General features: G+C 46.4%; 1 protein-coding gene and 2 pseudogenes across 3 annotated transcripts; 2 read left to right on the top strand and 1 right to left on the bottom strand.

Moving 5' to 3' along the window:
• Nucleotides 1-717: 717 nt before the first annotated feature.
• LOC308608371 (melanoma-associated antigen B4-like) lies at nucleotides 718-20,591 on the top strand (the record flags this gene model as incomplete). The annotated part of the gene is made up of 2 exons (XM_081221357.1): nucleotides 718-1,648; nucleotides 20,424-20,591. The coding sequence occupies exons 1-2, from the start codon at nucleotides 782-784 to the stop codon at nucleotides 20,589-20,591; spliced, it is 1,035 nt and encodes a 344-aa protein (XP_081077483.1). The 5' UTR covers nucleotides 718-781.
• Nucleotides 12,239-13,272, top strand: LOC308608368 (melanoma-associated antigen B3-like; annotated as a pseudogene). Its single transcript has one exon. The product of its transcript is annotated as a melanoma-associated antigen B3-like (transcript).
• A 1,705-nt stretch (nucleotides 20,592-22,296) lies between the features above and the next one.
• On the bottom strand, nucleotides 22,297-22,763 carry LOC308609462 (ubiquitin-conjugating enzyme E2 D3-like; annotated as a pseudogene). Its single transcript has one exon. The product of its transcript is annotated as a ubiquitin-conjugating enzyme E2 D3-like (transcript).
• Nucleotides 22,764-27,074: the final 4,311 nt, after the last annotated feature.

Below are 27,074 nucleotides of genomic sequence, written 5' to 3'. Positions count from 1 at the left end.
GACCCAGTGGGGACCGTGCATGACGACTGAAGGTAGCACAGCCCCCTTCCACCGAATCAAAGGAATAATAAAGAGTCCTGCCCAGGCCTCTGCTCAGCCCTTGAAGGCCCAGAGCACGGTTGTCAGGCGGAGGCTCCTCATTTCTGTGTATCATCTCTAAGGGAGATGAGATCCTTCGTCTGAAGGTGCCACACCAGGGGCAGAAGCACAGCGGGGGTGTGGGGGGTCCCAGACCCTTGGTATCGACAAGATGAGGACGCTGAATGGTTGAGGACCAACGAGTTCAGGACAGAGCAGGCCCCACAGCACTGTCAGCGCTGTGCACCCCGACAGTGTCCATGACTCAGTTCCTTCTCGTGGGCCCCGGGGAGCTTTGAGGTGTCTCCTTTAGAGCAGCACAGGGAAGAGGTCCCGGCCCTACCAAGAGTCGATGTGACAATCCTGTTTGTGAACGAAAGGGACCCTTGGAACCCAGAGAGGGCCTACCCTACCAGGATCTGTGGTCACCGCCGTCAGCCACAGGCAGGGCTGGCAGGCTGTAGCCTGAGGCTCACTCACTGTCGCTTCTTACGCTGGGTTCTCAGGGGACAGGCTGAGCAAGAACGAGGGCCCAGTGGTTCCTAGAGCAGAGCCCTCAAGGAAACGTGCGGAGCGGCCTTCTTCAAGTCAGGGTGGTACCTCCCTGCTGAAGGTGCTCACACCCTCTCACCTTCCCTCCTCCAGGTTCCAGCATCACCTGCTCTCCTGGCCACTCCCCCGCTTGCTGTCCCTGCCCATAGTCATGCCTCGGGGGCAGAAGAGTAAGCTGCGTGCCCGTGAGAAGCGCCGCCAGGCCCGGAGGGAGGCCCAGAATCTCGGGGGTGCTCAGGCCACTGCAGCAGAGATAGACGAGTCGCCCTCGTCCCCCGCTTCTGTTTCTCAGGGTACTCCCCCGAGCTCCCCTGCTGCTGGCACTCGCCAGGAGCCTCAGGGAGCCCCAGCCACTAGCTCTCGTGCTGCAGGGGTTTCAGGCCCAGGATCTGATGTACGTGCCAAGGGCCGGGTTGAGGCACGGAAAAATTCCTCCCGGGCCTCAGCCTCCCGTGAGAGCTCTCAGAGAGATCCTCTAACCAAGCAGGTGGGAATGTTGATAGATTTCCTGCTGGAGAAGTATACAGTGAAAGAGCCCATTATAAAGGCAGACATGCTGAAGCTTGTGAACAAAAGGTACAAGGGGAAGTTCCCCGAGATCCTCAGGAGAGCTGCTGAGCGCGTTCAGCGGCTCTTTGGTCTTGACTTGAAGGAAGTCAAGCCGAGTGGTGACTCCTATACCCTTGTCAGCCAGCTAGATGTCAGCGATGATGGCAGTCGGAGCAGTGGCAGGCGGTTTCCGAAGAGTGCGCTCCTGTTGCCTCTCCTGGGTGTGATCCTCTTGAGTGGCAACCGCGCCTCTGAGGAGGACATCTGGGAATTCCTGAGTAAATTCGGTGTTTATGATGGAAGGCGGCACTTAATCTTTGGGGACCCCAGGAAGCTTATCACAGAAGATCTGGTGCAGGAAAAGTACCTGGTGTATCGTCAGGTGCGCCACAGCGATCCCCCGCGCTATGAGTTCCTGTGGGGCCGGAGAGCCCGCGCTGCAACCAGCAAGATGAAAGTCCTGGAGTTTGTGGCCAAGGTCACTGGTGTGGCCCCCAGTGCCTTTCCAGTCTGTTATGAAGAGGCTTTGAGAGCTGAGGAAGGGAGAGCCGAGGCCAGAGCTGTAGCCAGGGCTGACACTACTGCCACTGCCGTGTGCGTCCCAGGGCCACGTCCAGCCTCTCCTCACACCCCTAGTGAGGTCTGAAGCCCAGCCATTCTTCACTGTGTGGTTGGAAAAGCCTGTTAACCGGTGTTCCTGATATGCTTAAATAACTTGTTGACTTTTTCCTGCATTTTTAATTGGTGTTGCTTTCAACAGAAAGTTTATTTCGATTCAAAATATAAGTATGTGAATGACGTGGATCACACACTTATTGCTGTTTGTCAGATTTAGGAGTTAGAATTTTGTTTTTTGAAATGCGAATTGGAAATCCTTAAATCACTTTTGTGGTCCAGAACAAGAATAACATCACTTTAGGATACGAATATCCTTGGAAACATGAAAGAACACCACCCTAAAATAGGATCAGAAGATAGCTAGGTAGCTAGATGGAGAGATAAGATAGATAAGACAGAGAGCTAAAGTAAAAGTTGATCAATTCTTGGTTTGCCTTACTCCATTTAGTCTTTCTTTTGTAAATTTAATAAAAGATATAGACTGGATTTGCTTATGGTTTTCAAGAATGTTTGAGAATATAAATTCTAGCAAATGATTTGTTCATGCCTCTTATTTCACACAAACATTAACTGAGCATCTGCTCTTAAGAAGTCTCTGTGCTTGTACTGGGGATGTTTAGTCAGAAAAGTCCTAGCCTCTGCCCATGCAATTACAGTTTCGCAGAGAAGCTATTATTATGTGGAAAAGGGTGAGATACTCTCTACTTCGAAGAGCAAGTAAAAAAGCAGGGTAAAGAGGGGGTGGAGAGAACATATTCCTTCGTTTTCATTGTTAAAAGCAGAATTTTGGCTGATTGGGAGGATTTTTTCCAGCTAGAATGCTGCATATTCTCTGACATCCCTTAGATGTAAAAAAAAAAAAAAAAAAAAATCCCAGCTGGATTGATGGTAACATCTGAGGTCAAGATAATCATAGTAATAACTGCCATTCCCTAATGTCTCAGTACAAGACAGGCACAGTGACAGATGCTTTCCATACATCACATATATTCCACCAGTCCTACAAGACTGGTCTTATCAAACTCACTTCACAGGGAAGAGCCTGAGGCTCATAGAGTTAGAGTTTGGTAATGTGCCAAAATTCATAAGGCTGGTAAATGACAGGGGTGGGACTAGACTCCTGGTCTAAATTACTGTAGAGCTCGTACTGTTGTACTCCTCCTACCCTGAGACACACCCTGTGTCTTTTATTTCAGTTGTTTTCCCAGTCCTTCAAACTTTGTCTTAGGTGATAAAAAGAATGGCCTTGTGCTCAAACTACTGGACTGGAATACGTAGCCAGAGCAGTAAGAATACCAAGATATTTGAGAGGTATAAATAAATGAATGAAAGAGACAGTATTCGGTGACAGTATAAGCACCTACATTTGCGATGTTAGATAACCTCAAAAGACTAGGGGCTCTCAAAATCATCCTCACAGTCTCTTCCCTGTAGAAAGTAAATCTATCAGAACAGAAGTGACGTGGGAATCTTCATCTGGCTGATGAGATAGAATCGATCAGTGTACTTTTTTTCCCTGACAGGCTACCACCACCTGTTCTGGGACTCCTGCCTTGTCCTATAGCTTCCCCATCTCACATTACTCCTGGGCCAGGGACCCATTCTCTGTAAGGTTTGCAGAGCGAAAACTGCTCAAGAGTTTGCAGAGATGTGCAATTTCCTCAGCAGGCTTTAATCCAAGAGATAGAAACCAAGACGAGGGCCCCGTGTAGGAGGACTGAGGAGACCAACACCCCAGAATATTGGGGGGTGGTCACTGGGACACCATTCCTGTCTGCTCTCAGACACAGAGGGTCTCAGGCAGACCTGTTAGGCTAACCGTACCCTCACTTATTCTTCAGGCTTCTTGGGGCCATAAGAAATGTGTCTAAGGGCAGAGTTCTCAGGTTGGTAGAGGAGAGCGTGTGAGTCTCTCACAGAAATGACAGTGATAAAGCTGAAGAAAGACCCAGCCAGAGCAGTAGGGTCCCATAAAGTCCCATCCCCTGTAGCAGCCCCTTGAGGTCCAGAACAGTCCTGGCTGCTTGTGACTAACACTTTGAACTCAGGTCGCGGGAAGGTGGGGACTTTGGGGATCAGCAGAGCCCTCAGCCTTAGATCAGCAGAGAATGGAGTCCCAGGAAGTGTGCAGAGTCGTAGTGAAGACCCTGTCTGTGGACATGGGGACCACTCAGTCCACCACTGACAGGGCTACACTTAGCCCCTCCTCTGCTGTTAGGTCTGGGAGGCATAGGCAAGAGCTGGCAGGGTCAAGTGCCCCCTGACTTCTGCCTGCAGGGTGTCAGGGAGGTGAGGACCTTGGTTTCTAGGCTGGCTGTTGAGCAGAGAGTGGAATCCCAGGCGTGACAGTGTCAAAGTAAAAGTCCTGTATGAGGAGTGCGGCAACCAACTACCCCGTCACACATATATCCTTAGAAAGTCCCGCGTCTGTAATTGGCCTTGGGAGGCAATAGACAGGGCTTTCAGGCTAAGTTTATCCCTTATTGCCTGAAGGAGGATGGTTTCAGGGACTTAAAGTCCTTGGACTGATGGGGGAGGCCTCATTCAGCAGAGGAAGGGTACCCAGTTCCTAACAAGAGTCAACATGATGACACTGGCTGACAATGAAAGGATCTCTCCCAGAAAGAAGGGGACCACAGAGAGCACTGTCCCTGTTGTCAGACCTGAGGCTATGTCACTTAGGCATGGTGACATGATGCGTCATACTCACTTCCTCCCAGAGCTCTCATGGAGGTAAGGAACCTCATTAAAATCCATGTGCTCAGTGGCTCTCCTTAGGGTCTCAGGGAATTGTTCCCTGTACATTTTGTTGACAACCTTCAGCATGTCTACCTTCATAATGGGCTCTTTTAGATTTCTGCAGTAGGAATTGCCTGCCGATGCAGGGGACGCGGGTTCATGCCCCAGTCCGGGAAGATCCCACATGCCGCGGAGCAGCTGGGCCCATGAGCCATGGCCGCTGAGCCTGCGCGTCCAGAGCCTGTGCTCCGCAACGGGAGAGGCCACAACAGTGAGAGGCCCGCGTACAGCAAAAAAAAAAAAAAAAAAAAAAAGCCTGAGCATAGTATACGGTAGGTACCTTATATTTAATCAATAAAGACCGAAAGAAAGACTATAAATAAGGAAAAGATCGTCAATTTGTGGTTTGCCTAAATCCTTCTCATGTTTCTTCTTGTAAAAGTAGAAGTTATACACCTGGATTTGCTTAGATTATTCAGGAATATAAGATAAGTTAAATTTTAATGGATTAGGCCACATGCTTACTCTTTTTTAATTTCCCAATCATTAATTGAGAATGAGCTCTTTGGAAGGCTTCATACTAGTACTGTGGATGCTTCCCCCTGCCACCCACCCCAAAAGCCCCCAAACAACAACCACCACAAAAACAAGATCTAGCCCCTGCCCATTGAATTTTAGAGTCTAGGAGCTGCTATTATAAAAAAAAAAAAAGATGGTGAGATACACTCTACAACCTACAGAACAAGTAAAATGTAGGGGTAAAGAGGGCGGGCAGTTGGAGCTGAAAGCAATCAAGTGTAAATGGCCTGAGGCAAGGCAGTTTGGAGCCTTAGGAAAATGCCAAGCCTTCAGTGAGAAGTAATTTTAAGTGAGGTTGCCTGGTGGGCTAGATGAGACTGTGGGAGTGGTGAGCCCGGCCAGACCCTCAGATGGAGGGCCTCACAGAATCCAGAATCCACTGGGCTGGCAATCTTTACCCTGGGTTGGGGGAGCCAGAGACCTCGCCATTGAAAGGGTACTCAATTGTTCTATGTTGTGTGTAATTTGGCAAATTGTAGGCAAGTTCTAGATTTTTGTTGGTAGTTAAATAAATGGAAATCATGGTTATTTAGAAGAAAGGGTAGCGGGTAGGGAAGATACTGGTCAATGACAAAAATTCTAAGGGCTTTGAGTTGTTTCCAACTGGGAAAGATTCTCCCACAAGCGCATTACGTATTATATCCTCTGGTGTGGATGTTACATGATTGTCCTTGCTAGGCAGCATTTTAGTTAATTGTGATTTCTTTGTCTTGCTGTTTGGTTAATGTGCTCAAGTTCGTGGGGCTAGTGAAACAGCAGGTAAAACAACTGATCAGCTTAAACTGGTTTTGCCTCCTTAAATAGGGTGTTGAGTAATCAAACCTTGAGTTATTTTACAGAGACAGAACTGCACATCTCCAAGAAGCAACCCATGACCCCAGGATGACCTTCCGTCTGCAGAACTCAGAGAATAGAAATGTTGCCTGGAGAGCCCGTGAAAGTCCTTCAGTTAAGGAAAAGCTGGCCTCCAGCAGCATGTGTAGCTTATATGGACTAATTCAAGACTAGCCAATTAGCTTCCAAGTTTGAAATTACCCTAACCCCTTAAATTTCACCCAGACCGCTGGATTGAGGTGAGATTTGAGAGCCTTGTCTCCTGTGTTAGTCGGCCTTGCAGTAAAGCTCTTTTCTCAAAAACTGTTGCCATAGTGTTGGCTTCTGCGCACACAGGGCAGTGAGCCCTTGTTCAGTAAGTTTTGGCAACCCAGGTGAGATTTAGGTCTTGTGACCGCCTGCCTGAGGCACTGTAGCCCCTGGCAGAGTGTGGGCCCTCGGCACCAACCTTGAGTAGCCACCTAGACTGAATTTGTCTAGAAGGTCGGCTTTTGGGTTCCTGCTTCCCCGCCATGGCGCTCCAGGCTCCTCGGGCTACTTTCACTTTTGAGAAAAGAAACAGCTCCTGGATCAGACGTCTTTTGGGTGAGTAACCTTGTTAAAATGTGCCTGTACCTAAATTGTCTAATAATCTCGTCGGAATTGTGGGTTAGAGTCCTGCCTGGTGGGGGGGGGAGTTTTTTTTTGGTCAGGATAGAGTCCAGGTTAGAGTCCTAAGGCTAGGATCATGGGCTAGAGTGCCACCCTCAGAGAGACAGTACAAAAGGTTACAGATGCTGAGGTACTCAAAGGATTGGGTTGAAGTCCCAGGCCTTTGGATTTGTTTGCCTATGTTTGTTTAGGTCTGACTGTTACATTTGTTAGGATTGGCTAATGGGAGTTGGCTACTGGATGACTGTGGCAAAACGTTATTAAACCTGATTGATATTAATGAGGGTCCTCTGACTCAGGAGATAAAAGACCTTGCTCCTGGACTGGAAACCTTGCTTTACAGGGTGATGGGGTTTTTCACCCATGCCTGAGATGATTGCCCAGAGGTGGTGTTACACGTGTATATTCCTTTTTTATTATTATTTGTTTGTTTTATTGGAGAATAGTTGATTTACAATGTTGTGTTAGTTTCAGGCGTACAGCAAAGTGAGTCAGTTATACATATACATATATTCTTTCTTTTTCAGATTCTTTTCTCATATAGGTTATCACAGAATATTGAGTAGAATTCCCTGTGCTATACAGTAGGTCCTGGTTGGTTATCTGTCTTATATATAGTAGTGTGTATGTTAATTCCAAGTTCCTGATTTATCCATTGCCCCCACCACGTTTCCCCTTTGGTAACCATAAGTTTGTTTTCGATATCTGTAAGTCTGTTTCTGTTTTGTAAGTAAGTTCGTTTGTGTCATTTTAAAAAACTAGATTCCACATATGAGTGATATATGATATTTGTCTTTCTGTGTGACTTATTTCACTTAGTGTGATAATCTCTAGGTCCGTCCATGTTGCTGCAGATGGCATTCTTTCTTTCTTTTTTTATGACTGAGTAATATTCCGTTGTATATATGTACCACGTAGTTTTTATCCATTCCTTTGTCGATGGACATTTAGGTTGCTTCCCTGTCTTGGCTATTGTAGATAGTGCTGCAGTGAACATTGGGGTACGTGTACCTTTTCAAATTATGGTTTTCTTTGGATATGTGCACAGGAGTGGGACTGCTGGATCACATGGTATTTTTTTTTTAATTTTATTGGAGTTTAGTTGATTTACAATGTGTTAGTTTCAGGTGTACAGCAAAGTGATTCAGTCACACATATACATATATTCGTTCATTTTCAGATTCTTTTCTCATACAGGTTATCACAGAATAGGTCCTCGTTGGTTATCTGTCTTACATATAGTAGTGTGTATGTTAATCCCAAGCTCCTGATTTATCCACCCCTCGTGCCCCACGTTGCCCCTTGGGTAACCATAAGTTTGTTTTCGATATCTGTAAGTCTGTTTCTGTTTTGTAAATAAGTTCATTTGTGTCATTTCCTTTTTCAACACATTTTTTTTAACATCTTTATTGGAGTATAATTGCTTTACAATGGTGTGTTAGTTTCTGCTTTATAACAAAGCGAATCAGCTATACATACACATATATCCCCATATCTCTTCCCTCTTGCATGTCCCCTGCATTGGCAGGCAGATTCTTAACCACTGCACCACCAGGGCAGTCCCGGAATAAAGTTTTTGTCTCAAAAGCCAGTGCCATAGTATTGGCTTCTATGCATGTCAGGCAGTGAGCCCTTGCTGGGTAACACTAGTAAATGACAGGCCTGGGACTAGACTCCTGGTCTGAATTCCTCTAGATCTCACACTGTTATACTCCTCTTGGCCTAAAGCAGAGCTTGTATTCCTTGACACTCAAATGTATCTGGGGATAAAGATAAGGACTGTGTGGCTAAAGAACGGGATTGGAATCTATCCAAAGCATTGAAGAATACCTCAGTAAATGCCAGTTAGGAATAAGGAGGAGGAACAGGAATAAGGAGAAGAAACAGATGCTGCTCAGTGACAGTAGGATCATCTCTATATGCAGTGTCAGACAACCTCAGTCAGGGGAAGCACAAAACCATCCTGGGCAGCTCCTTTCCTTTAGAAGTATGCACATATCTCAGATGCTGTGAGTTGGGTTCTAGGTCACCGCAATAATGCGAATATTGCAATAAAGTAAATCCCATGAGATTTTGGGTTTCCCAGTGCTTATAAAAGTTGTTAATCCTATTGTACACTTACTAGACAGTGTCTAAAAAAAGGCACACATCTTAATTTAAAAATACAAAACAGTTACAATAATAACAAAGATAACTGAGCAGAGAACCCTAAGAAAATAATGGAAGAGTTTAAAATATTTCAAGAATTAACAAAATGTGGCCCAGGGACCCCACGTGAACACATGGTGTTGGGAAAACGGCGCCCATTCACATGTTCAATGCACGGTCACCACAAACTTACAATTCGTAATAAAACAGAATATCTGTGAAGCATGATTAAGTGAAATACGATAAAAAGAGGTATGCCTATAAATCAGTTAAAACAAGTCACAGGTGAGGCTAATTCTGGCTATTGAGAAGGACAGGTTAGCATTCTTTTTCTCTGGGAGCCCACCCCTGTCCTGGGCCCCCTGCCTTATGTTGCATTTTCCCCATCTCACGTCAAGTCTGGGACATGAAACTACAAGGTTTGCATTAGGTACACTGCTCAAGAGTTTGCAGGGATGTGGCATTCCCCAGGAACCTTTTAATCCAAGAGATAGACAAAAGGAACACGCCCCCACCCCCCGAAATGAGTGAGGACTGGAGAGACAACCACGGCAAAATATAGGTCATTCAGAGACCTGCCCAAACGTTCTCTCAGACCTAGAATGCCCAGGCAGGGCATCCTCTCTTATAAGTCTCATAGTTCTCAGCGAGGTCAAAGTCTTGGTCTAAGAAGAACAGCCTCAGTTCGGTAGAGGGAGAAGCTCAGGTTGGAGGGTCAGGGAGGATCAGGTCCCAGGACTGGCCAGGAGTACGGTGGGGTCCCTGAGTGAGGAAAGAGGTATCACTAGACCCACAAATGAGGGGGCTTTACAGACCCCTGCCCCCATTCTTAACCACGAGAGGCCCCAGGCAGCAGAGCTCTAGGGATGAGAAGCCTCCTCGTTTCTATCTGTCTGGTCTCAGCGAGGGAAGGGCTTTGTCTATCAGGATCAGCTCCCACTTCTGCAAGGGAAGGGGTCTTGGCCATAACCAGACAAACCAGGGTCAGGGTGAGGACCTCAGTGCTAATGAGAAGGTCTCTCTCCCAAGGAGGGAGGCTCACAGGGTGGCGCCCCTCTTGTCAGGCAGAGATGGTCAGAACAACGCCCTGCCTTCCCCACTAGGGACTCGGGGATGTGAGGGCTTTGTTTGGAGGCCGGAGGACTCGGGACCACAGAGGGAGGGGTCACGGGCTCTAATAGACGGCACGGAGAGAACCGCGAGGGAGGATCAAGGGGCGGCTGACCTCTGAACCCCGGGGTCCCGTAGAGCCCCGCCCCTCGCGTCAGCCATTGGAACCCCACGCAAGGCAGCCGTTAACCGAAGTGGCTCGCACACTTCTGCTCCGGGGGCGAGGAGCCGGAAGGTTGTCCACGGCGTTTGTTCGGCCAAGGGCGGATTCCCAGGACTGATCTGCAGTCAAGGTGAGGACCTGAATGCGGACCCAAGGGACCCTTCCCCCTTCCCGTAACACAGGTGACCCCCACAAATCCCGCCTCTGTGATCAAATGTGGAAGGTTCCCGAAAAGCTGTTAGGCTGAGTTCTGCCTGGAAATTCTCAAGGGGGAAAGCCTTAATCTAAGAGAGAATTTCCCGATTCTGTACATGAAGGAAACCTAGGCCCTAAGTGAAGTCAAGGCGGGGTGGGGGCGGGGCCTGAGTGCTAATGAGGGAGTGGAGATGGCAACAGAGCCGCACCCATGCACTCAGTTCCCGGAGGCTCCAGGCCCGGGGGGCGGTCATAGGTAGCAGGCCCGGACTTCCCCCCCCCCCCACCCCCAGGAGCTCAAGGAGGTGAAGCTTGTGGGCACAGTTCGGTAAAGGGAGGAGTCCCAGGCTCTGACAGATTCCAAGATGGGGGCTCTGTATGTAGGACCTAGGGACCGCCGGCTCCAGAACACTGGAGTGCCACAGACCCCCGCCCCTGCTGTCAGCTGTCGGAGACCCTGAGTAGTCGTGGCCGGATGTGAGTCATCCTGACTTCGGCTTCAGAGGTTCCAGCAAGTGAGAACTTTGATCTGAGGGCCATGCCTCCGGCCGGGCAAGAGAAAATTCCCAGTGCTGGCCTGGAGTCAAGGTGAAGACTTTGAGTGGGGAGTGAGGGGTACCACTCGGCCCGTAACAAACTGCGCTAAGTCTCGCTGCTGCTGTAGGCCCTGGGAAGCCCCAACAGAGCCCTCCAACCGAGTTCTGCCTGAGATGTCTCGGGGATGGGAGGGCCTCGGTCTAGGGAGTAGCTCCGTCTTGCAGAGGGAGGATACCTAGGTCCTAACAGAGGTGAAGGTGAGGACCCTAAATACTAATGAGGGGGCCTCTCCCCATTTAGGGGTGGCATCACAAAGCAGCGCCCCTACACTTGTGGGAGGCTCCAGCCAGGGGTAGTCATATATGTAGGACCCTGACTTTCCCCTCTAGGGACTCGGGGAGTTGAGGGCTTTGCTCTGAGGCTGGACTGCCCAGGTTACTGGTGGGAGGAGTCCTAAATCCTATGCAGAGTTCAGGTCAGAGACCTGAGTGAGGACTGAGGTGAACACCGACTCTAAAATGTAGGGTCTCATAAATTCTGCCCGTGTTCTGAGTAGAAACCCAGAGTATCTGTCAAGCTGAAGCCCTCTTCTCACTTGTCTGGAGAGTTCAGAGATGTGAGGGTGTTGGACTAATTGAACAGCCTCGAGTCTGCAGAGGGAAGAGACCCAGGGCTTTCTAGGAGTCAGGGTGAGGACCCTGAAAGAACAGTGATGATACCACTCACCCACAAACAGAGGAGACTAACAGAGAGGGCCCCCCCTCCTTGCTTGCAGCGCTGGGGAGCCCAGGTATGGAAGTCAGGTGTATGTGAGCCCTCCTTTTTTTCTGATGGTATGAGATTGGTGAGAGCCTTTGAGAAGAGGTACATCAGATCAGACGCAGGTATCCCAGGCCCTACCTGGAGCCAAGGCAAGGACCCTGAATGAGGACTGAGGACCCCAAGGAGCCCAGGACAGAGTCCCATAGAGCTGTCAGCTGTGGGTGCCCCCCTGCAGGGGCGCTGGGCTGAGGTGCCCCTTCACTTCTTCTTAAGGTATCCCAGGAAGATGAGGACCTGGGTCTGAGGTATAAATTTAGAGCAGCGCAGAGGAGGGGGCCCAGGCCCTGTGCAAAGTTGATACGATGGTCCTGAATATGAACTGAGGGGACCCCAATGCTCCAGAGTAGAGGGGGCTCCACAAGGACTAGATAATTGCCCACTGCTGCTCTCGGCCCCAGTAAGCACCAGGCAGGGCTGGCAGGCTGCAGCCTGAGGCTCACTTTAATTATTTCCACAGGGTTCTTAGAGGACAGGGTGATGAGCACAGGAGTCCTGTGTGTTCGCAGAGCAGTGCCCACACGGAAACCTGCAGAGTGGCCCTCTTAAAGGCAGGGGGGTACCTCCCTGCTGTAGGCGCTCACACCCTCTCATCCTCTCTCCTCTCTGCCAGATCACCCGCTGTCCTACCTGCATTCCTGCCTGTTGTCCCTGACCACAGTCACCATGCCTCGGGGTCAGAACAGGGAGCTCCGCACCCGTAGGAGACGCCGCCAGGCCCAAAGTGGGACCCAGGGTCTGACGGGTGCTCAGGCCACTGCAGCCGAGGAGGAAGCCGCCTCGTCGTCTCCTCCTCCTCCTCTTGGAGTTACTACTCCGAGAAAGCCGGCTGCTAAGTCACGTAGCACTCTCAAGAGTCGTCAGAGGGCCCTAGCCACCACCACTAAGCCTGCAGGTGTTTCTCCCACAAGATCATCCGAAGGAGCCAAAGGCCAAATGGAGCAAAAGCACAGTTCCTCTCAGGCCCCGTCTCCGCCGTGCGGTCTCGAAAAGGCTCTCGAAGGCAGACAGTGAATTTGTTGGTGCAGTTCCTGATGCACATGTGTAAAAAGAAAAGGCCTGTTACAAAAGCACATATGCTGAAGTTTATCAATAAGAAGTGCCAAAAGCAATTCCCTGAGATCCTCAGAAGAGCTTGTTTCAGCATGGAGGCGGTATTTGGTGTTGACTTAAAGGAGGTCGACCGTACCAAGCATTCTTATACCTTTGTCAGCAAAATGGCTCTCCCTGACAATGGGACCATGGGTTGTGGCAGGGGATTACCCAAGACCGGTCTCCTGATGTGTCTCCTGGGTGTGATCCTCATGAAGGGCAACTGTGCCACAGAGGAGAATATCTGGGAATTCCTGAATAAGATGAGTGTCTATGCTGGGAAGAGGCACTTCTGATTTGGGGAGCCCAAGAAGCTCATCACCCAAGATTTGGTGAAGCTGAAGTATTTGGAATACCGGCAAGTGGCCAACAGTGATCCAGCACACTACGAGTTCCTGTGGGGCCCGAGAGCCCACGCCGAAACCAGGCAGATGAAAGTGCTGGAGTTCCTGGCCAAGATCAATCACACCATCCCCAGGGCCTTCCAATCTTGCTTTGAAGAGGCTTTGAGAGATGAGGAAGAGAGAGCGCGAGCCGGTGGATCTTCCAGGGTTCTGTCCAGCTCCTGCCACACAGAATCTGAGGCAGATTCTGCACTTTGCGGCTGAAGAGAGTGTTCAGTGTTCCAAGTAGTGTAGGGCTGGGTGTGACGGAGGGAACAGTGTATAATACCTTTGTGTCCCTGTTCTGTATGGGGAATTTGGAAATACGTCTGTGTTTTTGTTTTTTGCTGTCTTTCAAAGGTTAACTCCTAAATGAAATCTTAAAACCTTAGTGTTTTTAAGGTTTTAAGAATAAGGTTTAAGAATAAGGTTTCAAGAATAAGGTTTAAGAATAAGAGTTTTGCTGTTTTGTAAAACAGATTGGGAAAACTTCCATCTCTTTAGTAATTTGGTGGAAGATAACATGGCATTGCAATATGCAATTCCTTGAACATGTGAAGAAGTTAAATATAGTATAGTATAGTAGTATACTGTAGTATCGTATAGAAAAAGTAAGATGGTCAATATTTGGTTTCCTAATTCCTTTTACTCTGTTTTATAAAATTATATAAATAACAGTATGTGCTTGGCTCATTCAAAAATGTAGAATTAAATCATAATAAAGTAGACCTCATGCTCACAGGCTCATTTATTCCCCATACATGAATTGAGCATCTGCTCTTAGAAGGCTCCTTGCTAGGACTGTGAGAGCTGAGAAGAAAGAAGGCCTAGCTACTGACCATAAACTTATAGAGTCAAGAAGCAGCTATCATATAAAGGAAACGGTGATGTATACTCTAAGACCAAAAGGACAAATGAAAAGACAGGATAAGAAAGGAGGGGGGTGGTTTCACATGATAGCAGTCAAATGTAAATTCCCTGATGCAAGGCAGTGGTGGGCCTTGGGAAAATGTAAGTCCTGCAGTGGGACGTAATTATAAGTCAGGTGTGTGGTGGGCTAGATGAGACTGATAATTTTGAGCAGGGGCCAGATCCTCAGCTGGTGGGCTGTATAGTTGAAGGACAAAGCCTGGAATGGGAAACTGCCCTTAGCAGTTACAGGCACACTTCATTTTGTTGCGCTTTGCTTTATTGTATTTCACAGATACTGCTTTTTCTTTTCCTCTTTAACAAAGTGAAGGTTTGTGTCCACCTTGCTTCCAGCAAGTCTTTCAGCACCATTCTCCCAACAACGTATTCTCACTTCATGTCTCTGTGTCACATTTTGGTAATTCTCACAATATTTCACACCTTCCACCAGCCAAAAGATGGACTCGCTGAAGGCTCAGGTGATGGTTAGCATTTTTTTTTAGCAGAAAGGTATTTTTTAATTAAGGTATGTACATTGTTCTTAGACATAATGCTATTGCACGCTTCATAGACAGCAGTATAGTGTAAACATAAAGTTTATAAGAGCACTGGGAAACCAAAATATTCTTGTGACTCACTTTATTGTGCTATTCGCTTTATTTTGGGGGTCTGGAACCAAACCTGCAGTATCTTCAAGGTCTCCCTATACTCTGGGGTTGTAGGTAGATCAGAGAGAAATCACCTGAGGCAGGAATAGAATGTGTCCTGTGCTCTTGTCCCAGTGCAGGTGAACACTATGCAAATTAGATGTTTTATTCACGTCATGTCTCCAGGGAGCTTCTGAGAAATAAGGGTGGTACTCTCCTGAGGTGGGATGCCCAGAAGCCACTGGACTGGCACTCTTTGCCCTAGTTGGGGGAGCCAGAGCCCACTCCACTAACAAAAATCATTCAAATTAAGTTATCTTGATTGTAATTTGGCAAACTCTAGGCAAGGAATAGATATTCGTGTGTGGTTAAATGAATGAAAGTGGGAGTGGTTCCCAAAGAAGGGCAACTGAGAGGGAGGTGAGTTTTTGGTCCGTGAAACATTTTAGAGCTTCGTGTTGCATCTACTGAGGAAGTCTACCTCATGTTGACCTTGAATGACATACTCTTAACAGGGAAGTAACTAGTTTTCCTTGCTGAGCAGGATTTTGCCGGATAGGGGTTTCTTTGCCCTAGAGCCCTGCTTATTCTCTGGCATCTCCTGGATTGAAAGTTACATCTCAGTGTAGTGGGTTGAAACTCCAGGGGACAAATTAATCAGAGTAAGAACTGGCATCCTTGAAAGTCTCAGTACCGGCCAGGCAATGGGCCAGGCACTTCACAGGCATTCTACAAATTCTATCAGTCCCCAAGACAGAGCTTCTCAAACCCATTTCACAGATGAAAAGACCGAGGCTCACAGAGTTTGGTAATGTGTTCAATTTCACACAGCTGTTAAGTGACAGTGTCCTGGCCTAACTAAGTCTGACGCCCACACTTTTCCATTCCTCCCAGCCCGAGGCCAACTTTGTGTTCCATAATTCACCTTACTTCTCACTCAGTACAAAATATATCTCAGGTGATAAAAAGGAGGACCCTGTGCCCAAAACACTGGGTGGGAATACGTAAGCACAGCAATAAGCGTATCAAAATAGTTGAAAAGGGTGAAGAAAGCAGAGGAAGATATTTAGTGACAGTATGATCATCTATGTATCCAAAGTCAGATAGCCTCAAAAGATCGGGCTCAGAAAATCATGCTGGACAGCCCTTTGCATTTGGAAGTTAAATCTATTCAAAGAGAAGTTACATAAAGGGCTAAGTCTTGCTGGTAAAGAGAAGGGCAAAACCGATGTATTTTTTTTCCTTGACAGCCCATCCACCCTGCCTTGTGTTACAACTTCCCTACTTCACATCACCCCTGGGACGGAGACCCAGTCTCTGAAGGGTTTGCAATAGGGAAACTGGTCAAGAGTTTGCAGGGATGGGCCCTTTAATCAAGAAACAGGAGCCACGATGAAGGGCCCCTCACGGGTGGCCTGGGGAGAGCAACATGCCAGGCAAAGTTGTCAGCCTGAGCATGCTCTCACTTACTCTTCAGGGTTCTCAGGGCCTTGTGAGTCCTACCTAGGAGGATGAGCTCAGGTCAGTAGAGGGAGGAGCCCCAGTCTCTGCCACATGTGATGGTGAGGACACTGAATGAGGAATGAAGGAAGCACACCTGCCAGCCCCGAACAGTGTGTCCCATGGACTCCCGACCCTGCCGTCAGCCCTCGGAGTCCCCAGACAGCCTTGGCAAGATGTGGCTGAACCTGATTTCCACGTAAGAGGTTGAGAAAGTGAAGACTTTGGCCTGAGGTTGGGCAGCTCAGGTCAGTAGGGAGAGGATTTCCAAGGTGCGCCAGGAGGAAGGTGAGCACCCTGAAGAGTTCAGGGCCCACCAAACCCATATCAGCGGAGACCTCACAGAATCCTCCCTGTTGCCGTGACAGATCCTGGTGTAAATGTCAGGGAGAGATGGCCTCATATCCTTCTCAGGGATAACAGAAAAGTGCGGAACTTGGTCTGAGGGGGAGGTCCCAGGGCAGCAGAGGGGGGAACCTTAGGCCTTCGCGTGAGTGAGATTTAGGGCACTGAGTTAGAACCCTGAGTGGGATCACCATCATATGGTCTCAGCCTGCCTGACACAGTTGTCACTCATGGCATGGCAGGTGTGGCCAAGTAAGGCCACCCTCACCTCCTCCTAGTGGATCTCAGGGAAATAAGAGCCTTCCTCTGAAGAGATGTGCTCAGGTCGAGAAAGAGGGGAGCCTCAGGCCCTGCCAGGAGTCAGATCAAGGAAACTGAGTGAGGACTGAGAGGCCCACCCACTCTTGGATAGAGGGGAAAACTGGCCCTGCGCCTGCACTCAAGACTTAAATCCCCAGGGAAGGGTGTGAGGCTGAGCAACAACCACCACCCCCATCGGTGTTTTCTTTAGTTCACTTTATTGTTTTTAAAGCAGTTTTAGGTTCACAGCAAACTGGAGCAGAAGGTACAGACTTCCCATGTACCCTCCTCCCTGACACAGCGCACACCGCCCCCCGCTACCAACACCCCCCATCAGAGTGGGCCGCTCGCTGCGATCTGTGAAGCTGCATTGACACATCATTAGCACACAAAGTCCAGAGTTACCTTAGGCTTCATTCTTGGTGTTGTACGCTTTGTGGGTTCCGACGAACGTGGGATGACTTGTACCTACCATCATAGTGTCATACAGAGTAATTTCACTCCCCTGAAAATTCTCTGTGCTGTATTCATCCCTCCCTGCCCCCAACCCCTGGCAACCACTGGTCTTTTTACTTTTTCTATAGTTTTGCCTTTTTCCAGGATGTCCTGTAGTTGGAATCACGCAGCATGTCGCCTTTTAAGATTAGTTTCTTTCACTTAGTCGTACACATCTAAGGTTCCTCCATGTCTTTTCACGGGTTGATAACTCAGTTATTTCTAGCACTGAACGGTATTCCATTATTTATCCATTTACCTGCTGAAGGACACCTTTGTTGCTTTTAAGTTTTGGCAATTATGAGTAAGGCTGCTATAAACATCGGCGTGCAGGTGTTTGTGTGGATGTAAGTTTCCAACTCATTTTGGTAAATACCAAGGAGCATGATTACTAGATTGTATGGTAAGAGTATGTTTAGTTGGTGTTTTAAAAAAGCAACTTATCGAGGTAGGATGGACACACGAAAACCGTACATATTTAATGAATACAAATTGATGAGTTCGGAGATAGGTATCCACTTGTGAAACTATCAGTCACCACAGTTTATGCCATAAACATATCTATGACCTCCAAATGTTTCCTCCCACCCTTTTTATTGTGTGTGTGTGGTAAGAACACTGACCGTGAGATTTAACCTGTTAGAAAGTGTACCATATAGTTTTCTTAACTGTAAGCTCTATGCTGTATAGTAGATCCCTAGGACTTACCTTGCATAACTGAAACTTTGTAACTTTTGATGAAAACCTTCTCATTTTCCCCATCTCCATAGCCCCTGGCAACCACCACTCTACTCTCTGCTTCTCTGACTTTGACTGTTTTAGATTCCTCATATAAATGACATCATGTAGTATTTGTCCTTCTGTGTCTGGCTTATTTCACTGGAACATAAAGTTCTCTAGATTTATTCACGCTGTCATAGCTGGAGAAGTTAGCTTCTTTTTAAAGCTGAATGATATTCCGTTGTATGTATACTTTACACTTCCTTTATCCGTTCATCCATCGGTGGACATTTAGGTTGCTTCCATAGCTTGGCTGTTACGAATCATGCTGCAGTGAACATGGGAATGCAGGTATCTCTTCAAGGTCCTGATTTCAATTCCTTTGGATAGTAGTGGGATTGCCGACAATATCATATGCTATTTTTGATTTTTTTGAGGAGCCTCCATACTGTTTCCCATAGTGGCTGGACCAATTTCCATTCCCACCAACAGTATAGAATACGTTTAGTTTACTAAGGAGCTTGCAAACTGGCTTCCAAAGTGCCTATACCATTTGCATCACCACCGACAATGCAAGCGTTCTTATTGAATCACACCCTCACCAGCGTTTCCTGCGGTCAGTCCTTTGGATTTTGGCATGTAGTGGTATCTGGTTGTAATTTTAAGTTGCAGTTCCCTAATGGTATATGATGGTGCGCACCTTTTCGTATGCTTGTTTGCCATCTGTACATCTTCCTCAGTGAGGTATCTGTTCATATCTTTTGTCCATTTTTTTAATCGGGTTGTTAGTTTCCTTCTTATTGAATTTTAAGAGTTCCTTGTATATTTTGGATAAAAGCCTTCATCAGATCTGTCTTTTGCAAATATCTCCTCTGAGACTGTAGCTCATCTTCTTGTTCTCTTGATGGTGTATTTTTGCAGATTAGAAGTTTAAGGGAATGAAATCTCGCTTGTCAATTATTTCTTTCATGGATCCACATCCCATTTTATATGAGTTCTGGAAGGAGGTGAGATCCTCGGTCTGAAGGTCCAGCCCCCAGTGAGCAAAAGGAAGAGTCCATGACCCTGTGCGGTATCCAAGTGAGGACTCCAAATGACCACTTGGGATCTGACAAGCTCAGGACAGAGAGGTACCCACGGAGCTTTAACTGCTGGGTTCCCCCTGATAAGAGTGGTGGGCTGAGGTGCCCCTGTCACTTCCTTCTTGTGGGTCCCGGAGAGCTTCGGGGTGTCAACTTTAGAGTCACAGAGAGGGGAGTTTCCAGGCCTTGCCAAGAGCTGTCACGATAATCCTGAAGCTAAACACAGAGGACTCCCTACACTGAAAAACACAAGTGGCCCCACTATCAACCCTGCTGTCACCCTAGTCAGTAAAACACAGGGCAGGCAGGCTGCAGCCTAAGGCTCACCGTTCCTCCACTGGGTTCTCGGGGACAGGTTGACCAGGAGAACAAGAGCCCTGCAGAGTCCTAGGGCAGTGCCCTCAAGGGAACCTGCAGAGATGGACTTGGTTAAAGCTTATGTGGAATCTCCCTGCTGAAGGTCCTCACACCATCTCATTCTCCCTCCTCTTCCCTCCTCCAAGTGCGGGCATCACCCACACTCCTGCCTGCTGTTCCTGATCACACTCATCATTCCCTAGGGTCACAAGAGTAAACTCAGTGCTCGTGAGAAATGCCAGCATGCCCGGGGTGAGACCCAGGATCTCCAGGGTGCTCAAACCACTCAGCAGGAAAGAGTCCCCCTTCTCTTCCTCTCCTGTTTTGGGGATGTTTCCTTGGACTCCCCTGTGGCTGGCATTCCTAGGAGCCTCAGAGATCCACATCCACCATCATTACTTCTCAGCTGTTCCATGCACAATGTCTGAAAAAGATGTCAAGAGCCAAGATGAGAAAGTGCACGTCGCTCTAAAGCCTCAACCTCCACTGAGAGCTTCCGGAAAGACCTTCTAACCAGGAAGGCAGGGATGTTGATGCAATTCCTACTGCAGAAATATAAAAGAGCCCATTACGAAGGCAGACATGCTGAAGGTTGTCAACAAAATGTACAGGGAACAATTCCCCGAGATCCTAAGGAGAGCCACTGAGCACACGGAACTGGTCTGTGGCCTTGACTTGAAGGAAGTCAAGCCGAGTGGTCACTCCTATGCCCTTGTCAGCAAGCTAGACCTCACCAACGATGGGAGTCTGAGCAGTGGCTGGGGGTTTCCGAAGGATGGGCTCCTGATGCCTCTCCTGGGTGTGTGATCTTCTTGAATGGCGACCGTGCCTCTGAGGAGGAGATCTGGGGATTCCTGAATATGAGGGACGTCTATGGTGGAAGGAGGCATTCAATCTTTGGGGAGCCCAGGAAGCTTATCACAGAATATTTGGTGCAGGAAAAGTGCCTGGTGTATCATCAGATGCGTGACAGCGATCAAGAGCCCAAGCTGAAACCAGCAAGATGAAAGCCCTGGAGTGTCTGGCCAGGGTCACTGATAGGGTCCCCACTGCCTTCCCATCCTGGTATGAAGAGGCTTTGAGAGATGAGGGAGAGAGAGCCCGAGCCAGGGCTGCAGCCAGGGCTGGCACTACTGCCACGGCCAGTGCACATCCCAGGGCCACATCCAGTCGCTCCTGTCACCCCTAGTGAGGTAGAGGCCGATTCTTCACTGTGTGGTTGGAAAAGCCTGTTAACCAGTGTTCCTGATATGCATAAATTCCTGTTGACTTATTTTTTTGGTAATTTTCAAGTGATTTTCTTTTCAAAAGAAAGTTTATTTAGATTCAGAACGTAAGCTTATGAGTGACGTGGGTCACACACTTATTGCTCTTTATCAGATTTAGAAGTAAGAATTTTGTTGTTTGAAATACAAATTGAAAAATTTTAAATCATCTATGTGATCCAGAACAAGACTGCATGGAATTGGAATAGGGATATCCTTGGTAATGTGAAAGAAGTCCACGGTAGAATAGGATAAGAAGATAGAGAAAAAAAATTAAAGCTGTTCACTTATGGGTTTGGTGTACTCCATCCAGTCTTTCTTTTCCAAAATTTAAAAGATATACACCTTTTAAATTTAGGAAAAGATATATACCTTTTTGCATTTAGGATGTGCTTAAATTATTCAAGAAAATATGAGTTTATGGGACTGTAAATTGATGCAGCCACTGTGGAAAACAGTATAGAGGTTCATCAAAAAATTGAAAATAGAACTACCATGTGATCCAGCAATTCCACTCCCGGAAATTTATCCGCAGGAAAAGAAAACAACAACTTTTTGGAAAAGATATCTGCACTCCCCCCATATTCATTTATTTACCATAACCAAGACATGAAAACAACATAAGTGTTCATTAATGGATGAATGGATAGAGAAAATGTGATACACACTCACACACACAGTCACACTCTCACCCTCCCTCGTATATTATTCAGCCATTAAAAAAAATAAATAAATAAAAGGAAATCCTGCCATTTGCAATAACACAGAGGGACAGACAAAGACAAATACTATATGATCTCACTTATATGTGGAAATTTAAAAAAAGAAAAACCACCCAGAGATACAGAGAACAGATTGGCGGTCGCCACAGGTGTGGGGTGGAGGATGGATGAAATGGGTGTAAATGGCCAAACGGTACAAACCATTTACAAAATAAAGAAGTCCTGGGGATGTAATGTACAGCATGGTGACTATAGTTAATAATACTGTATTGTATATTTGAAAGTTGTTAAGAGAGTAGATCTTTTTTAATTGAGGTATAGTTGATGTACAATATTTTATAAGTTTCATGTACGCAACAGAGTGATTCACGTGAATTTTTAAAGGTTATATTCCATTTACAGTTATTATCAAATATTGGCTATATACCCTTTGTTGTGCAATATATCCTTGTAGCTTATTGATTTTATACATAGTATTTTGTACCTCTTAATCCCCTATCCTTCCCCTGCCCCTCCCCCTTCCCTCTTCCCACTGGTAACCACTAGTTTGTTTTCTATATCTGTGAGTCTGTCATATTTCCCTTGTTTGCTTTATTTTTGCAATTCTCCATATAAGTGGTATCATACAGTGTTTTTCTTCCTCTATCTCACTTGTTTCACTTAGCATAATACCCTCCAGCTCCATCCATGTTGTTGCAAAATGGCAGAAGTTCATACTTCTTTTATGGCTGACTAGTATCCCATTGTGTGTGTGTGTGTGTGTGTGTGTGTGAAGAAGATGTGGTATATACATCTTGGCAATTGTCAGTAATGTTGCTATGAACATTGGGGTGCGTGCATCTTTTCGAATGAGTGTTTTTTTCCTTTTTTAACAGTAATTTAGAGTTTATTCTAGCTATAATGCAGGTTATTCTGACTTTAAGGTAGCATACATGGCATACCTCTGAGTCCGTTCCTGGGAAATTCTTTTGTACTTCTCTCTCTCTGTTTTATAGATCCATGCAGTGTATGACACTAGGGGGGGTCATCTGGGTTTGGATCATATAGCAGTGAACAAATGGATGAGAGAACTTTCGAAACAATGAAAGGAGGAGGCCACTGTGATCTTAGAATATTGAGACAAATGGTGCCATTAGTGTTAACGTTTGAATGATAAATTCTTGTTGCAAATGCAACCTTAGGTAGTTTGAAGGGGTAGTCTGTAGGAAAATGAATTGTCAAAAGGAATCCACCACCTTGATATGGGTTTTCACTAGCTTCCATAATTGTGGCTTGCCAATGAAACATATTATCCCCAGCTGGACCTGCAGAACGGTGTGCTGGAGGGTCAGGGGCCAAATCACTAAGTTCCTTATTAATCCCCTTCAGCACCATGGTCTGTGCTTTTCCTCTGGCCCCTCACGGTCTTGGTGTGTGCTCAATGATCCGGCCAAAACTCTTGATTATCCGGGCGGCTGGGAAGGACTGTCTCTTCATCCTATCTTGGCTCTGCCAGACACAGGCACCTTCTTACTAAACAGAGAGGTGGGACTGGGAGGGTGGGGGTCAGAGGCATGTAGACGAAGCTGTGGGGGAAGGGTAGATGAGCGGTGGAAACCCTTAGACTCAGAGAACCATGGAGAGCCTGAAGGAGACCATCCAACTTAGTGAGGGGGTGGGGTTGTTGTTTTTTGTTTGCTCGTTTGTTTCTTTTGGATACATACCCAGGAGTGGAATTGCTGGGTCATATGGTAGCTCTATTTTTAGTTGCTTGAGGAACCTCCATACTGTTTTCCACAGTGGCTACACCTATTTACATTCCCACCAACAGTGTACAGATCTCCACGTGCTCGCCAGCGTTTGTTATTTCTGTTCTTTTTCATGATGGCCATTCTGATAGGTGTGAGGTAATACCTCATTGTAGTTTTAGTTTGCATTTATCTGATGATTAATGATGTTGACCATCTTTTCATTTGCCTGTTGGCCATCTGTATGTCTTCTTTGGAAAAATGTCTATGTAGGTCTTCTGCCCATTTTTCTGATTGGGTTATTTGGAGGTTTTTTAACTGTTATATGAGCTGTTTATATATTTTGGATGTTAACCCCTAACTGGTCATATCATTTGCAAATATTTTCTCCCATTCAGCAGGTTGTCTTTTCATTTTGTCAATGGTTTCCTTTGCTGTGCAAAAGCTTTTAACTTTAATTATGTTCCATTTGTTTATTTTTGCTTTTATTTCCTTTGCTTTAGGAGACAGATCCAAAAAAATATTGCTATGATTTATGTCAAAGAGTGTTCCACCCATGTTATCTTCTAGGAGTATTATGGTTTCCACTCGTATATTTAGGTCTTTAATCGGTTTTGAGTATATTTTTGTATGTAGTGTTAGAGAATGTTCTAATCTCATTCTTTGACATGTAGCTGGACAGCTACACGTCAAAGAATGAGACTAGAGCATAAACAGAATTTGGCGATACAACAAAAGTAAATATGCATTTACATTTGAGCCAGTAACTCCAATTTTTCAGAAATTAACCCCAAAGACACATCCACAACAATGTGAAAATACCGCGATGTCCGTGAATATATTAATTGAAAAAAAACATGGTATATTCACAGAGTGGAGTACTATACTGTGTAGCTTTCAAAAAGAATGAGCATGATCTTTGTAAACTAATATGGGGTGCTTCCAGGATAGATATGGATAGAGATATATAAAAGAATGTGTGAGTTTTGGGCTAATGTCAATGATAACCAAGCCCAGTGCCTTCCCATCCTGGTATGAAGAGGCTTGGAGAGATGAGGAAGAGAGAGACTGAGCCAGAGCTGTAGCCAGGGCTCATACTGCTACGCCGGCCGGTGGGTGTTCCAGGGCATGTCCCAAAGCTCGTCCCGTCCCTAGTGAAGTCTGAGCAGGTACTTCACATTGTATTTAAAGAAAGCAGTCAGTCTTCCAACCAGTGGAGGGCCAAGGTGTGGCTCATGGGAACACAACATATAATATATGTGTGTTCCTGGACAATATACACAAATCGGAGATTTTTCTTTTTTCTATTTTTAAATGTTGTTCCTTTCAATTAAAGATGTGTTTAGCTTCAGAGTCTAAGTTTATTAATGACATGACTCACACATTTAGTGCAGCTTATCAGGTTGAAGAATAAGAATTTTGGTATTATGTAACACGAACTGGAAATCCTTGAATCATTTCTTGTCATTCGGAACATTGGAATATGGATTTTTTGTGAAAAAGGAAATTATTCCACAGTAAAGTCTGTGTGATCATGAGATACAGAAAAAAAAAAAATCTGAAGAGGTATTCACTTCTTGGTTTGTTTTATTCCTTTTAGTCTTTCTTTGTAAAATTGAAGTATATATACCTGGATTCGCTTAGCTTATTTAAGAATGTGGGAATACTGTGAAATCACAGTATTTTGCCTTCTTGCACACGTGCTCTTTTTTTCTTAATTTATTAACTTATGCATTTTTGGCTGTGTTGGGTCTTCGTTGCTGCAAGGGCTTTCTTTAGTTGCGGCGAGTGGGTCTACTCTTCATTGCGGTGCACGGGCTTCTTACTGCGGTGGCTTCTCTTGTTGCAGAGCACGGGCTCTAGGCACGTGGGCTTCAGTAGTTGTGGCACGTGGGCTTCAGTAGTTGTGGCTCACGGGATCTAGAGCGCAGGCTCAGTAGCTGTGGTGCACGGGCTTAGTTGCTCCGCGGTATGTGGGATCTTCCCGGACCAGGGCTCGAACCCGTGTCCCCTGCATTGGCAGGCGGATTCTTAACCACTGTGCCACCAGGGAAGCCCTGATCTTTAATTGTTCAAATATCAACTTAGCGTCTGCTCTTCAGAAGGCTTTTGGATGGTACTGGGGATGCTAAGAAACATAGACCCAACCCCTGCCTGTAGAATTCTAGAGTCTAAGAGCAGCATTCCTATAAAGCAGCTGGTGAACAAAGATCTAAAGATAAGGGGTAAGAAGTGGGGGTTGAGGGGTTCCTCATGAGGAGTCTAGTGTAAATGTCCTGATGCAAGGCACTTTGAGACTTTAGGACAATAAAAGTCCTGCAGTGGGAGATAATTTTAAGTTAGGCCGTATGGTGAGCCAGCCAGCGAGGCTGTGGAAACACTGGACAGGGGCCAGACCCTCAGATGGTGGGTCTCAGAGTTAAGAGACTTAAGCCTGGAATGGAAAACTGCCCTTAACAGTTACTTTGAAATCACGAGTAAACCAGAGAGAAATCTCCACCCGGGGCAGGGATGGAACGTGCCCCGTGCTCCTGTCCCAGTGCAGGTGAACACAGTACACAACCTAGGTGTTTTATGCGCATCACCTCCAAGGAGTGTCTTTGAGATAAAGGTGACAGGAGTCTGAAACTGGAAACTCAGAAGCCAGTGGGCTGATACTCTTTGCTGGGGGACAAGGAGTCAGAGCCCATTCTATTAAAAGGGCCTTCGCATTCAGGTTTTTTGTTGGTTGTAATTCCGCAAAGTCTACGAGAGGTGTAGATTTTCGGTAACGGTGAAGTTAGTGACAATAGGGGTTGTTTAGCTTAGATGAAAGGGCAGCTTGGAAGGCAGAAAGAGTTAGTCTTGGAAGCAAATTCTAGCATATTTGAATTTCATTCAGTTGGAATGAAAATATAATTTTCATATTTGATTTATTGAGGAAATTGAAGATTCTTTGTATACAGCATTTTGGACTGATTTGGTGTTCCATGTCCTAGAATGCCACATATTCTCTGATATCTCCTGGATTTAAAAATTCCTTCAGGGTGGGTGGCATCGTCCGTGGACCAAATAATCATAATCATGGTAGAAACAGACATTGTGTATGGTCTCAATGTGGTCCAGGCGCTGTGCCAGGTGCTTTATACATTACCTGCATGCCACTAGCCCTGCAAAATAGGGCTTAACAAAGCCACTTCACTTGAGGCTCCCAGAGCTTGGTGATGGACCTGAGTTCACACGGCTACTAAGTCACATGGCAGGGACCGGACCTCTGGTCTGAATTTGTCCCGAGCTCGCGCCATTCCACTCCTCCCAGCCTGAGGCTGATCATGAGTCGGTTAATTCGCTGTCTTCTGCCACTTCAAAATGTATCTTGAGTGATGAAAAGAAGGACTCTGTGACCAGAACACTGGATTGGAATACATACCCACAGCAGGACGAATACCGAAATAAATGGGAGATATGAATAAAGGAGAGAACGAGATAATGCTCAGTAACAATATGGTCATCTGCATGTGCAAAATCAGATGCCCTCTCAGATGATCGGGGGCTTACAAGATTATCTGGCTCTATCCTTCTATGCAGAAAGTAAATATTTTAGAACTACCCTAAGTCTGGCTGGTGAAGAGAAGGAATATATCAGCTTTTTTTCTCTGACAGCATAACATCTGTCCTGAGTTCCTTAATTTGCGCTGCATTTTCCTAGTCTTACATCACTTTCGGGACAGAGACCCCTGTTCTCCCCAGATTTGCAATAGGGTAACTGGTCAAGTGTTTGTAGGAGTATGCGTTTCCCAGGAAGCCTTTCATCAAGAGACAGAAGCAGATATAAGAAGCCCCATGAATGAGGACTGAGGAGACAGTCACCCCTGAATATAGGAGTTATCCAAAGACGAAGGAGAGTGAGCTCAGTTCCGTAGAAGGAGGAGTGCCAGGCTCTGTTAGATGTAGTGAGCATGTTGAGTGAGGAATCATG

This window comes from Mesoplodon bidens (genome assembly GCF_964165515.1).
Source record: "Mesoplodon bidens genome assembly, chromosome: X".
NCBI classification, from domain to species: domain Eukaryota; kingdom Metazoa; phylum Chordata; class Mammalia; order Artiodactyla; family Ziphiidae; genus Mesoplodon; species Mesoplodon bidens.
Note: the sequence above shows the minus strand (reverse complement) of the source record. Positions and strands in the feature narration are given on the sequence as shown.